The sequence below is a fragment of the Bos indicus x Bos taurus genome, chromosome 14 (assembly GCF_003369695.1).
Source record: "Bos indicus x Bos taurus breed Angus x Brahman F1 hybrid chromosome 14, Bos_hybrid_MaternalHap_v2.0, whole genome shotgun sequence".
Classification (NCBI taxonomy): Eukaryota; Metazoa; Chordata; class Mammalia; order Artiodactyla; family Bovidae; genus Bos; species Bos indicus x Bos taurus.
The window spans coordinates 15,333,361-15,347,692 of NC_040089.1; the positions used below are offsets into that span (position 1 = coordinate 15,333,361).

Here is a 14,332-nt window from a genome sequence, read left to right on the forward strand (position 1 = left end):
TGAATGAGAAACTATTCCTACCTTAAAGGGTCTTGGGCTTTGGTTAATTGCAGCCCAGCAATATATGTTGTTTGGATAGACAGTTATATTGCACGACAAAGACATTTATAGGTTGAAGGGGATCAGCATTAAGTCAGGTTGGCCAACACCTGGTGTAGTTTAAACACATCCAATGTGTATCTAAGCACCTCCTTTGCTTCTTCCTCACCTCTCTCCTTCTAGTAGGCTTCAAAACTCACATACACATTTCCAATCCTCAAAAGAGCTAATCTTCCCTAAAACTCTACTGTTCATCTGCAACTGGTGTAGGGATTCCCCTATTTGGCCCCTCAACATAAAATCTCCACCTGCTTTTCAACAGAATCCACTGGGTTCCTACTCCACATTCCCAAATGGCAGGAAATGCATAAAATCTGGCCTTACTTTGAAGTATCTTTAAATAAAAGCATCCCTTTCCTTGAAGAAATCATAATCTACTGTTAATTGGACAAATTAATACTGATGTCCCATTAAGTGCTTAGCAAGGCAGTGAAAAATGGTATTACGAGGAGGCAAAATCAAAGCTCACAAACTGACAGTTCTGTTCATATAGTGTTTCAAAAATTTAGTAACTGAAAAATAATCAGCTAAACTTCTGGGTTTTCCCAAAAACCTGAAGATCTGGTAACACTGTGTCCACCCTCCCTCATAGCAGCAGGGATTGGCCAGGTTGCAGGCATCTCCTTTAGGTAGGGCATAACCTCTTGTGTGGGCTTCCTAGAATCTGCTTGCCAATGCAGGAGACGCGGGTTCAATCCCTGGGTTGGGAAGATTCCCTGGAATAGGAAACGGCAACCCGCTCTAGCATCCTTGTCTGGGAAATTCCGTGGACAGAGGAGCCTGGTGGGCTACAGTCCATGGGGTTGCAAAGAGACACGACTGAGCAACTAAGCACAAGCTCTCAAGTATATGGCAGTTCTCCTGAAGACTCTTGTGACCATCAAGGATCTGTGCATTACATACCAGGTACCTAGACCTCAAGGAATACAGCAGTAGGCAAAATACAGAAGGCCCTGCTCACGTGGAATGACACTGTGGCTTTGAACAGATGATGAAGGATGGGGTAAGCAACCCACAAGGAACAGTAAAGTTATTCTAGTATTCCTAAGGAACTCCCTATCTAACAGAATCTGTGAGCAAATCTTTTGTGAAGTGAATGGCCACTCCCTATTTTATCAGTTTTGAGCCCTATAATGAGCATGTTTCAAGTGATGGCACACAGTTATTTTCTAAACCCATATAACTTACAAGATTATGGTGTGAATTCCTATGTTGTGTGTGTGGTATTATGAGAAGTGATAATGATTTCTGTGTCCAGATATATGTATCACTTAAATTGATTTCTGAGTTTCACACATGGATTCAATTATCTCTGTATCTCGTATTCTGCATATCTCATATATGACCTAAGTATACTGTTAAATTTGTGGTGAACACCTTCAGATTAGCAAATATGCATTAAAAAAGACATGCTCTTTTAACATTTAAAGGTACCATCAAAATTACATTTCCTATTATTTAATACTAAAGCTCTCAGATTTAGAGTAAATTCTATTTTGACAACAAAGTGATGCCCTTAAATTGTAAAGGTTCCTAAGTATGAACTATTGTAAAATTCCCTCGATTTCTGCCTTGCTGACCTATACTAAAACTTTCAATGCCTCCTAATTATATAATTGGTAAGTGAATAAGGAACACCAGAAAGATTACTTGAAAACTTGAGAAAGTGTTTATACAGAAAGTGAAACTTGTGTCCGACTCTTTGGGACCCCATGGAATTCTCCAGGCCAGAATACTGGAGGGGGTTGGCATTTCCTTCTCCAGGGGATCTTTCCAACCCAGGGATCGAACTCAGGTCTCCCGCATTACAGGTGGATTCTTTACCATCTGAGCACCAGGGAAACCCAAGAATACTGGAGTGGGTGGCTGATCCCTTCTCCAGCGATCTTCCCAACCCAGGAACTGAACTGGGGTCTCTGGCATTGCAGGCAGATTCTATACCAGCTGAGCTACCAGAGAAGCCCATTTATACAGAGGCGTCTGTCTGCATATTCTAATTAAGTTCTCCTGACGTTAAAATCACAGGAAACCATGAGTTGCAATACTGTAAACTGTTTAAGTAAAAGAGACAAGGAAGAGAGAATATTACAATATGAATATACTGTTCAGGTATATTAAAATAATTTTATCCAACTTGGTCTGGTTCTGTCTGCCCTAAACCAAGTCATATTGTTTATTTTACAACTTGGGTTAGTAAGACCATGATTACCATTTAGGGGAACAGAATTCTCTTCTGTGAAAACTGTTTGCTGGCTCATTTATCATCACTGCCACCAAATATAAAAATTATCTTCAATCACAATCTTGATTTGTATGACTCTAAGAATTAGCCCTAAGAAAAATGGGTGGTACTGGTACAGAGATCAGGCTACTTACTTATTGACTCAAACCCAGGTCTTCTGGCTGCTAAACTCACATTCTTTCCACTATGCTTTACTAGCTCTTTGTCAATAATAACTTAAATGTAAAGTTTCAGAGTTTGCAAAGATCTACTATCTCATTTAACCTTGGTAATAATCCTAGGAAGTTGAGGCAGACATAATATCTCTAATACTTAGGACACTGGGTACCCACACATAAAACAATTTGCCCAAAGAAGATGGATTGAATGCCTGGCAATATCTGCAAGACACAAATAACTACTAAAAAACCTTACTGTGTACAACTGAAGTATGTGACCTTCAGAGTAAGCATAGCCTCAAATGAGTATAATTCATCTGCTGCTGTTATATTCTAGAGATGGTAAATACCAGATATCTGCACTGCTTCTCTTCTTTTCCCACAATCCTTCAGCACACCCTTTCTTGCAAGGCCTGAACCCAGCCTCTGAAGCATTTTGAACACATAGTTCCAGGCAACCCCTATCAACCAACGCAGATAAAATCTGCATTCCTGTTCTTCCTCCATTAAGGCCCACTTGTATAATATTTGTTTTTGACATTGTGTCTTTGCTTTTGCTTGGATATTTGCTTTCATGGCTCTACCAGAATTGTATATATTATCTTCTCCAGGTCCTGGAACTCTGCCTTATTTTGATCTCAGAGCACCAGCTGCAAAGATTCATATACAGCAGGCACACAAGGTGTTCTGAATATACCTGAGACAAATGCATGGTACTTAGGAAAAAGTCTTGGAGAAGGAAATGGCAACCCACTCCAGTACTCTTGCCTAGAGAATCCCGTGGACAGAGGAGCCTGGTGGGCTGCTGTCCATGAGGTCGCACAGAGTCGGACATGACTGAAGCGACTTAGCGTGCATGCATGCGTTGGAGAAGGAAATAGCAACTCCCTCCAGTATTCTTGCCTGGAGAATCCCAGGGACAGAGTAGATGGTGGGCTGCCATCTATGGGGTCACACAGAATCGGACACGACTGAAGAGACTTAGCAGCAGCATTAGGAAAAAAATCTAAAGTTAACAACAACAAAAATACCTTCCCTTATTTCTAATTACCATTCAGGAAAGAGTCAGATAGTAAAAACAAGTTTTGTGGGTCAGATGGTCTCTGATGCAACCTCTCAACTCTGCCATTATGATGTAAAGCACCTATAGACAACATGTAAATGAATGAATGTGTCTAGATTCTCATAAAAATTTACATATGAACACTAAAATCTGAATAATTTAATTTTCACATCACATTCTTCTCTTGACTTTTTTCCCCCCAACAATTGAAAAATATTAAAGAAAAATCTTAGCTTGCAGGTCACAGAGAAAGAGGGTGTAGGCTGAATTTGGCCAACGGGGCCATACGTACTGACCCTTGGCCTAAATCTGTGGTTTTCAAAATGAGAATTTCAGGGGGTCTGCAAGATCCTTTCAGCAAGTCCAACTACCTATGTGTGAAGCTGGACTTTCTTTGGTTCAACCCAAACACTTAAAAAAAATCAATCATCAATCAAAACAATGCACAACAGATTAAATGCATGAGCAAATATGAAGACCCAGCTGCATTCTATTAAGCCAGAAATTGAAAAGACTTGCAAAAATGTAAAATAATGCCACTCTTCCCACTAATTTTTCTTTGTTTGGAAAATACCTAGTTATATGTCATCAGTCAGTTCAGTTCAGTCACTTAGTCGTGTCCAACTCTTTGCAACCCCATAAATCGCAGCACGCCAGGCCTCCCTGTGTTCTTTTTATTAACATGTAATGGACTTATGATTGATTTTTTTAAGTGCATTAATATTTTTTAAGTTCCTCAGTTTTGATTTCTATTTAGATACCAACAGCTACAACCTATGAAAAGTTAAAAAGCTGTCTGGGGGACCTAAATAAAAAATAATTTTAAAAAATATGCTGTTTATACACAGACACACACACACGTAAACTGGCCACACCCCATGGCACGTGGGACCTTAGTTCCCTAATCAACCAGGGGTCAAACCTGCATCCTCAGCATTGGAAGCAGAGTCTTAACCACTGGACCACCACGGGAGTCCATGGCCCTCAGTGAGTTTAAGAATGTAAGGGGTTCTTGACACCAGTCACTTTGAGAACCAGCCGCTGAGCTGCAGCAGGATTAACTGCTGTAGGCAGAGCTGCCTTGAGAAATGAGGGCACCTCCTCAGGTCAGGGCACCAGATAGACCTCCTCATTTCAGTCTCCTTGATTCCCCCCCCGCCTAAGAGCTTCCTGGTATTTCTTTCATTAAATCCTTATCTGGTAAAATGTAATCCCATGCAATTTATGTTCTTGAATAATAAAGTTGGTGAAAATGTGGGGTGATTTTCATTGGAAGAACTCTTCTACTATGTGCAGACCATAAAAATGCTTTAGCCTTCGTCAAAATAGGTAACTAGATTCAAGTATCTCTCCCTGGCTTGTCTTTTCCAATCTTAAAAAAAAAATCCACAAAATTACTATTGTAATTCCTTGCCTTCAGAAAATCTCTCAAAATAAATAGATTCACCAGCTTCTTTATAAATCATAGTTTCTTTGACTTGGCTCCACAAAACTGCACAAGCCTCGTGCTAACCAGCATCCTCACTAGCGTTACATTAAAAGAAATGAAATCCAGGAGGCATGGCATCAGTTTAACTGATAGCGCTAATAATAATGCACTAAAAATCACATTTCTGCAAGTAAAGTATATACATCTTACAGAGTATCTTAAAAGAGTATTAATATTTTGCTTGTTTCACCATTTGATATTTTAAAATTTTTAAAAAGATTACTTCAGGAGACATAAAAGGAAAGTTCTCTTAATTCTAGTGTTACCATATGTAAGGAAACCCTATATAAGGAAGTTTTCTTAAATATAAATTTACTCTGTAGTAAGGTTTAACTGTCCAGACAAATGATGTATACTGCTGGCCTGGGGAAACCTCTCCCTCATTCCTCATTTTAGAGAGAATTAAAGAAATGATACTATAATTCCAATAATTATAATTCTGTTGAATACACACTGTTAATTAGAAGGCACTTCCACATGAGTATATGATTCTAAAGATCTTTATAGTTTTCTCTTATGGAATAATAATTTTGTAAACAATAACAAAGTGGGAAGAAATTTCTGTTTTTGAATATTTGTCCTTTAATCTGTATTATAAAATATCTAAAAAAAAAATCAAGAATTATGATCAGATGCTAAATCTGCCATAATTTGTGATTATTGTCTCCAAGAAGAAAAATAAAATGATTTGGTTATTTTGACCAAAGCAAAAACTTCAATTCACTAGCATCTAGACCAGAAAGGCACTAGCAAATTATTACCTATTTGGAGAATTGTTATCCATCTGGGGAAACAGTACAAATTAATTTAGAGAGATTTGGTAGCTGTGCTGTTCAATGAAGAACCACCACCACCAAAAAAACACATAGATTTGAAATGTGGGGAAAATGCTTACTATTTAAATTTACAGTAACAGAAAAGTCTCATCATGATTGCAAAACATTCCAAATTGTGAAACTTAAGTTATTTGTAAAATAGACAAAAGTAAAGCTGCTTCCTCAGTTATTTTTTGAGATCTCAGCATCAATTTAAAGAAAATGCTTATATTTAAAAGAAGGCCTATTTAAAAATAGGAATCCTTCTGCTAAATACAAATATGAACATGAAGTAAATTTATCTTGTATCATGCATTCCTGTCCCATGTATATGCAAATGAAGGTGATATGAAACCAAAGTTTGAAAAAAAAATTACTTTGTTCAATTCTCTAAGGAATAAAAGAGCCTCAAACCTAAAGAACAACGACTGATGCTAGTGTAAAAACAATAAAATTACATAAAATTGGTATGTGGATTATATGGGGAAAAAGGGAGGAAAAAAAGGAAATGTACTTCACTGTACAAAAAACATACATTTCTGCCAATACTGTCTTCAAGACTTCTGGGGTACAACTAGTAATTTTTATACTCTCATTTTTAAATTAAAATTATGTGCATTAAAACCCTGAGTATAATAAAGTTTCCTGGTAAGGCAAAAAAAAAAAAATGAAAATCACATGGAATTTATACTACCACCAAGACAGAAGAGATCAAGAGAATTTTGGTCTCACATTTGAGAAAACATTGCTCCTGCTACTCTAAAACAGAAAAACTAGAATCAAGATACAGTTATTTTAAAGCTTGGCACAGCAGTTTAAAATTTGAAAACTACCTTTGGTATTTTAATAAAACAGCTTTTAGTTTTATTTTCCCAATTTCTTTCTCAGCAGTGGGACAATAACAGTGTAACTTTCTCTACCTGCTGGGGAATTTTCTTAGCACTTTGTGGAAACCGTTGGCTTTCAGAAATGGATAGCTGATTTGAACCAAAAGTTAGACAAAATACAGAATTGCAACAACAATAAAAAAGCGATTTAGAAAGATCAAGCCAAGCAGATAAGCAAACTCTATAAAAATCAGTTTCTGGGACTGTTAATCCAGTCAGTTCCCTAATTTAAAAAAGCCAAACCAAAGCAAAGCATGCTGACTTACATTGCTTCTTTAGTTCTTTCAGCTGTTGTTTAAATTGGACAAATTTTTCATTATTTTGAAAGTCTGCATCGGAATTCTTATTCTGTAAAGCCAAAAACTTCTTCTCCACTAATAATTTTAGATCAGGTATTTTCTCTGAACGTTCTTCTTTTACCTGAGGAGGACAATAAAATTACTGTAGTTGAATGTTAACAATGACACAGTCTTGTAACAGAATTTTTCTTGCATTTTATTCAAAAAATATAGCGGTAGAAAACAGAATTTCCTTCAACAGAGAACCAGGGGGGCAGGGCCCTGTTTCAGAAACAGACTGCTAGCGGACAGCAGAGAAACTCATTTACCCCACCTACCCTTTGGTTTCTTACACTATCCCCTCGTTGCCCTGCTGACTTGCCGTGTCCAGACAAGTACCGCGCAACTGTGTCCTCCACCTTCACCAGAACCTGAGCGTGACGGCGCCTTCTTTTCATTTAGGTCTATGCGGTCCCCTCTCCTTCCTCTTGAGTCTGTCCTGCATTCTCTCCAGCACTCCTCTTCTCTGGTCCTCGGCCCCGGCAGGTGAGGCTGGCTCCTCCTTCACAAAATGAGTGGAGACTTGAACCTTGAACTTCCACCATCTGCGGTCACCAGGAGTAAGTGCCCCTAGTCTGTTCAAGGCTAACCTCTCAATCTTTATTCTCCCCTCCCCCAATATTTTATTATAAAATTTTCAAACATGCAAAAATGTTGAAAGCATCATATTTTACCATTCAAAGTCAAAAGATTATCTGTAAGTCCTCTGCTTTGATTATCTTCTGTCATGGAGCAAAGAATTAGATAATATTCTTTTGTTTAATTGCTATGCATGCTATGCATTAGCCAAATCAAAAATGAAAATTAAGCATGAAATCAAAATACCTAAATCTATATGAAATCAAAATACCTAAATCTACATGTAAAGTACAGAGTATAGGAAATGACTGTCTTCTCATTGCACTGATGAAGCTCAACCAGTGCTGGATCCATCATCAAAGAGAGGTGTGAAAAACATGGCGAGGCTTTAGTGACAAGTTATATGTAATTAAAAATTTAAAATAAGTCCTATAAGGCTAAAGAAACAATAAAGCTCAGTTTGGAAACAAGAAGGTACAAAGACAATCAATCGAATAACGCCTAATACCACAAAAATAACTGCTTCTACCCAGTGCATAGTTATTCTCTGTCTCTACACTGGAGAGAACAAGATGAAACAAGTTCAAGGCTGTAGCAAGAAGAGGGCACAGAGCAGACACAGAAAATAAATGAGTTCTCAAAAAAGAATAAGGGGCTCCCTTTCTGGATTTGTAAAATAAAAGCATACATATGAAGCTTCTCAAGGTCTTTGATTAGTATGAAATTATTATTTAATCTTCCATGATCAGAAAAGAGCTAATCTGAGCAGATATCAGTAACTGCAGATGTCCTTTTCCAACAAAGTCTCTAACCCACTCAACATACTTAATCTCCCCAAATCAAATACAACCACTGCTGAGGAGTTGGGTAGAAAAGTGTTGGGGCAGGGGGTGGAGGCATTTTGGAGTTGACAATGTAGCAATTTGAAGTATGACAAGGAAAACCCGAATACATCAAACTTAGCGATTCAGAGTACTTTCTTCCCCCACAGCTAGAACCTCCAGAGAACTGCTGTAAAGCACACAATTTCACTGCAGCAAATACCTTCTCTGGAAACTTGATGCTGCAGTTGGCATAGCTATCTGTTGCAAGGAGAACTTACTGTACTCCAGCTCTCAAAATGAGAGCCTGAAAAATATTAAACTCATTATCTGTTTAAATCAATGCAATAAATAGGGATTAATTCTATTTTTTAATGGTTTCTTGCATTGTTTGTATTCTCAAGATAAAGAGACACAGAATCCCAAATGAGGAAAGAAAAAAGCCATTCTTTGAGTTGTTAGTTGACCATAAGTGTTACCTAGTCTGAAAAAGTAAGGATGGCCCTCTTTTCCTAAGACAAACATAAAAATACCTCCAAGAAGTCTGAGGGGGAGGAGAGGATCTATTAGAGCCTTAGTCCATCCTTTTCCTAAGGATAAACTGCCTGGATACAAGACTTAAAACCTGAGTTTTAAGTCACTGGGTGTACTAGTCTGGTAAGACTGTCATAGCAAAGTAACACAAACTAGATGGCTTAAACCACAAATGTGTATTTTCTCATAGTTCTGGAGACTAGGAATCTGAGACCAAGGTGACAGCAGAGTTGGTTTGTAGATGGTCATCTTCTCCCTGTTACACGGTCTTCTCTCTGTACATGTCTGTGTCCAAATATTCTTCTCTTGAAAGGACACCAGTCACCACATTAAAAGGAAGCACTCCAATGACCTCATTTTACCTTTGATTATCTCTTTAAAGACTCTATGTCCAAACACATTCTGAGATACTAGAGGTTAGGCCTTCAACATATGAATGTTGGGAGAACACAATTCAGTTCATACACTGGGTTAAAGAAATTTTGAGAGAATTTTAAAAATAGCCTACAGACTGTTAATCTTTATGCCATTATAATTTTTAAATGATAGAAACTAACCGAGAAGTAAACTTAGCAGACACCATAGTTAACAGAATGGGAATTTAATATTGTCCTGGAAAGAAAAGGTCATGTTTTTGAGTAGCACCCACTTATCAAGTGAGTGCCTTCTCTGTGTAGCTAAACAGGAGAGAAGACCAGAAAAGCTGATCAGGAGTAGGTAGTGAACAGCTTTGGGAGCCAGGCTGTGAAAGTGAGGCTTGATCTGATAGGCAGCAGGGAAAGACATTAAAATACTGTAACGAATAAAGTGATAACACCATGACAATTTTCTTTCTCTAAAAAAGAAAAAGATTGCTGTAGTTAAAGCATCGAGGATGCACTAAGACAGGAAAGGAAAAAGAAGAATGGCCTATGCTAACTAATGGCAGAGGGGCTGGCAACTTGATCGAATTCTATTGCTATTTTTGAAGCAGAATTACTGAGTCATTTTGTGAGAGGAAGACATGAAACTGATGATGACTTCAAGATTTTTAATATGAGCAACTAATTACATAAAATTTTCTTGAGGAAAGAGAGGGCAATCCTGAACGTCTGGACAACATCTAAATGGAAAGATCTAGTAAGCAGCTGGAGAGACATTTAAAATGACAGCATATGAAGAAAAAGAAGAGAAATGCAAAAGGAATTCTTTAAAAAAAAAAAAAAAAAAGTGAAGAAGAAAACCAGGAGTTAAGGCCAGTCCAAGAAGAAAAGAAAAGAGAAAATTTCCTTAAGAGACGCTTGTCCTTTGGAAAAAACGATGCAGGAGAGCTCGAGTAAGATAAGGGCTAAAAAGAAACCACTGGATTTAATTACCAGGCACTGGTACACTGCACTGGAACTACTTATCTGTTTCAACCTACTAGCCTGCAAAGCTTCTCTCAGGCAAGGATCATTTCATGGTGCCCAGTATACTCTATGTTTCAGCAGCTGCTCAAATGACACTGATGAACAAGTGAATTACAGAGACGGCAAATTCTACTCTAGTGATGTGAGAAGAGGGACTAAGGGGTACCGTGAATCAAGTTTGGCAGCAAGGGAAGGAGAAAGAGATGGGAAGCAGATCGCGGGAGAGAGCAAAGGACACTTGTTTATTCGTAGAGCAGTCAACAGTAGCTTTAAGTGAAGTTGACATGATGGTGGAGAAAGAACATGGACCCCAAGATCAGACAGGTCTGGGCCCCTAAGTTGTGGATTTGGGGACAATCCTTCTAGGCCTTGGGTTTCTCTCACTTCTTAATCAGAAATCGGGAACGCTGTCAATGCCATGAAGACTTAAATATGCCACGTTTGTGTTTAACTTTGGCGCACAGAACATATTTTTTTTTTCTTTCCTTCCAACTTTAGCACAGAGTCTTCAACATGTTTGCGGACTGAGAAGGAACCAGTGGGGGAACATAAATCAGAAACACTAAGAGAAAGCAAGTAGCAGATTTCATTTGAGGAAATCCTTCAAGTACTAGGGGCTTCCCTGGTGACTCAGCTGGTAAAGAACCCACCCGCAATGCAGAAGACCTGGGTTCAACCCCTGGATTGGGAAAATCCCCTAGAGAAGGGGACCGCTACCTACTCCAGGATCCTGGCCTGGAGAATTCCATGGACTGTATGTATAGTCCATGGGGTCGCAAAGAGTCAGACACGACTGAGCAACTTTCACTTTAAGTACTAGGGCAAAAACTAGAGAGGGAAGAAGACTACCTGCACAAGCATAGGAGTCTTTACCAGGGGTCCTAACTGCCCATGGGGCTGCACGTGCACGGACCTGAGGAAACCCCCAAGAAGCAAGGACAACAGGGAGTGGTGAGCACCATGCGGAAGCAGCCAGCAGCAGCCCCAGGTGAGACGAAGCTGCGCCACAGCTCTGGGGGACCAATGCCATGTGACAGCAAGTCCAGGTTTCTAAGGAAAAGGTACAAATCTAGACTTCTGTGAGATCTTTTTTTCTTTTGGTCTTTAAAACAACATATAGACCAAACAATACATTATCAGCCTGAAGCCAGGAATTTGAAACCTAACCTTATTAATGCAAACAAGATGTCAATATTTTGAACACAAAAAAGCAAAGTACTACTGTGATCCACAGTCTGGGTCAAGTGCAATCCCCAGACATCTACCTTAGGGATGAAATATGGTCCTTCCAAACAGGACAGAGAATAACAGGGAAAGGAGAGTGTGGGGAAGAGAGGGGAAAGTAAAGGATTCCATTCTGACATGCTAATCCCCAGTATTAATGAAAACCTTGGGCTCTAGACTTGAGATTAAAAATGAGGCTCTTCTGCTAACTAAATGACATTAGAAAAGTTACTAAATGCATCTAACCTTAGTTTCCTCACTTGTAGACAGAAAATAGTAACAGGATTTCCCTCCCAATGTTGCGGACAGGAATAGCTGGGATGAAGCAATACAGCTCTGGTGAGCTATTTGTCATAGAGAACAGTCAGTGAGGAGTAGGTGTTATTGTTGTGATTATCATTATATGTATCTCCAGGGTAGCTGGATACCCAGGACTGCAGCTCCACAGACTGACATGAACACCCACGTAGAGAAATCAGGGCATGGATTTTAATGGAAATCTGGAAATGAATGGGATTACCAAGGAGAGGAAATAAACAGAAACCAAAAAAAAAAAAAAGAGTAAGGCAAGAACTCTGGAGAATACTGAATTTATGGGGTAGTTTGAAGGATCAAGAAATAAAAAGTGCAAGAATTAACAGGATAACCAAAAGACAACGTCCCAAACGTCTAGGATATTTCAAGATCTGTCAAATGCTGCACAGAAGTCAAGCTAAAGAAGGACTGAGAAGTGTCCGTTGGACTCAGTGACTGGGTCACTGGAGACTTTACCAAGAGCCAGATAGGCACAAAGTGCTGACTTCAAAATACACAGATTTTTGTTGAATGAAGTGTTTCAAAATGATGGAGCAGTGAAGACAAAATACATATTGCCAAATCTTCCAGAGACTCTCCAACTAACTGTTCAGTTTGAGTTCAAAAGCACTTGAGAATGTCTAGCTACATTTAATGGGAACCCAACATTCCTGTGACTTTAGTATTTGTCTTATGTCAGCCAGGGAAGGCAATTAAGGAGCTGACTGTAACAATGAAGTCAGATCTCTGGTGGCTTGTCCCTATGAACAGAGGCTCGTTGTTTCAGAAAAAGAAATAAAGGTAGGAACAAAAGGCAAACTCGTGGTCTTTACACATACTGAAACTATGTATTATTTTTAGCATACTTTAAACTAAAATCTGTAATATTTATATGATGATCACACACTTCATTTCTTTCAAACAATACTGTACACATATGCAGTTACTCAGTGTGTCATTTTATTGCCACAGGACAAAGTCAAGGTCTCCTCCTCCAATCATCATTACTGCCTTATAGCTATTATTTCACTGGGAGAGAAGATCACAGGAGTGAAGGATATTAATGGGCTGAGTCATTTACACACTTTTGAATCATGTGAGCATCTAGTATAAAATTAGTCATTCTTGTAACTGGACCAAGATTCAAGATGGATTTACTCTCTCCAAAACAGCCACTGTTAGATGTTTGGCTCCCAAAAGAACATACACCTAATGATTTATATTTTGGATATCACACAGCCTTGAGAAGTTTATTATGGGTACACAGTGGTGATAAGCAATATGCTTTGTGTTCTGCTCAGTATGCTAAGTATCCCAAGTTCCAATTCATGATCTAAGGCTGTGGGACCTACTTTCATGCTGGGAATCCAGAGAGAATTGTCTCAACTGGTCCTAGAACATTCATTCAACAATATTTACAGAGTCCCAACTGGATACCAGGCAGCATAATGCATTTAGCATAATTGCTGAGACATTTATGGAGGTTGGCCCAAACTTATGACACACCACCAACCCAACTGGTCATGCACTGGGTAAATTTATATAGGCCAACACTGTCTCCACCTATATATAGCAAAAAAGCTTGCAGAAGTTTTCACTGAAAGGCACATCCAGGCTACAAATCACTACGCTTTCACTGACTACAACCTAATTGCAATGGAGACACATAATATTTTCTAGAGACTTTACTATACTATCCATGACCTTTAAAAAAAAAAAAAAAAAGGACAAAAACACATATGTCACATACACGAATGATGACCAGCATGGATTATACCCTTCATCTCAGGCCAGTTTCTGTTGTCAATTGCACAATCTGCACTGAACTCTGTTGGACTCAATTATTTGCAGTTGAGTGAGTTTCCTAGTGCCATTATTTAGTTTGACTCTTGACAGAAACACTTAATAGGGAAGGAACACTTCCTTGTTGAACATTATGACACACTGAATGGACGTCTCAGTTTGCCCAGGTGTTGTAATACACCATTATTGGACATGGAAACATCTTTCCCTCTTCAAGCCTTTCAGAAAATTTTTGAAAATGAATAAATTTAAACCTGTGGGAAACTGCCACTGGTCTAGTTCTAATGGACACGTCCTATTGGAATAGAGTTGTCCCACAGATAGCAGTTGAATGAGGCAACCTCATCTTGTGTACATCTGTTACTAAACATTTCTGCTGTTGAAAATTACTCCGATCATTCCTCATGGCACCAATCCCACTATAAGACTATGACCAAAGGAATGACACATTTGTTACAGAATTCCAATATGGTGGGGGAGTGGCGGGAGACGGGTAAAGGAACCAAACTGCTGATTTGCCTTCTGGGCTTTGTTGTTGTTTGCTTTATTTTCTTCTCTATTTTCCTTTTCTTTGTTTCTTAGGCAGAACTTATAGAAA

At 38.7% G+C, this 14,332-nt stretch overlaps 1 protein-coding gene across 5 annotated transcripts in view; it reads right to left on the reverse strand.

Annotated features, from left to right (window-relative positions):
• Positions 1-14,332, reverse strand: part of NSMCE2 (NSE2 (MMS21) homolog, SMC5-SMC6 complex SUMO ligase) — a 237,617-nt gene that overhangs the window by 151,298 nt on the left and 71,987 nt on the right. For all 5 annotated transcript variants that reach the window (XM_027560865.1, XM_027560863.1, XM_027560864.1 and 2 more), the window contains one exon: positions 7,020-7,173. In XM_027560865.1, coding sequence (XP_027416666.1) covers positions 7,020-7,173 — 154 coding nt within the window. The remainder of the gene's footprint in view (positions 1-7,019; positions 7,174-14,332) is intronic.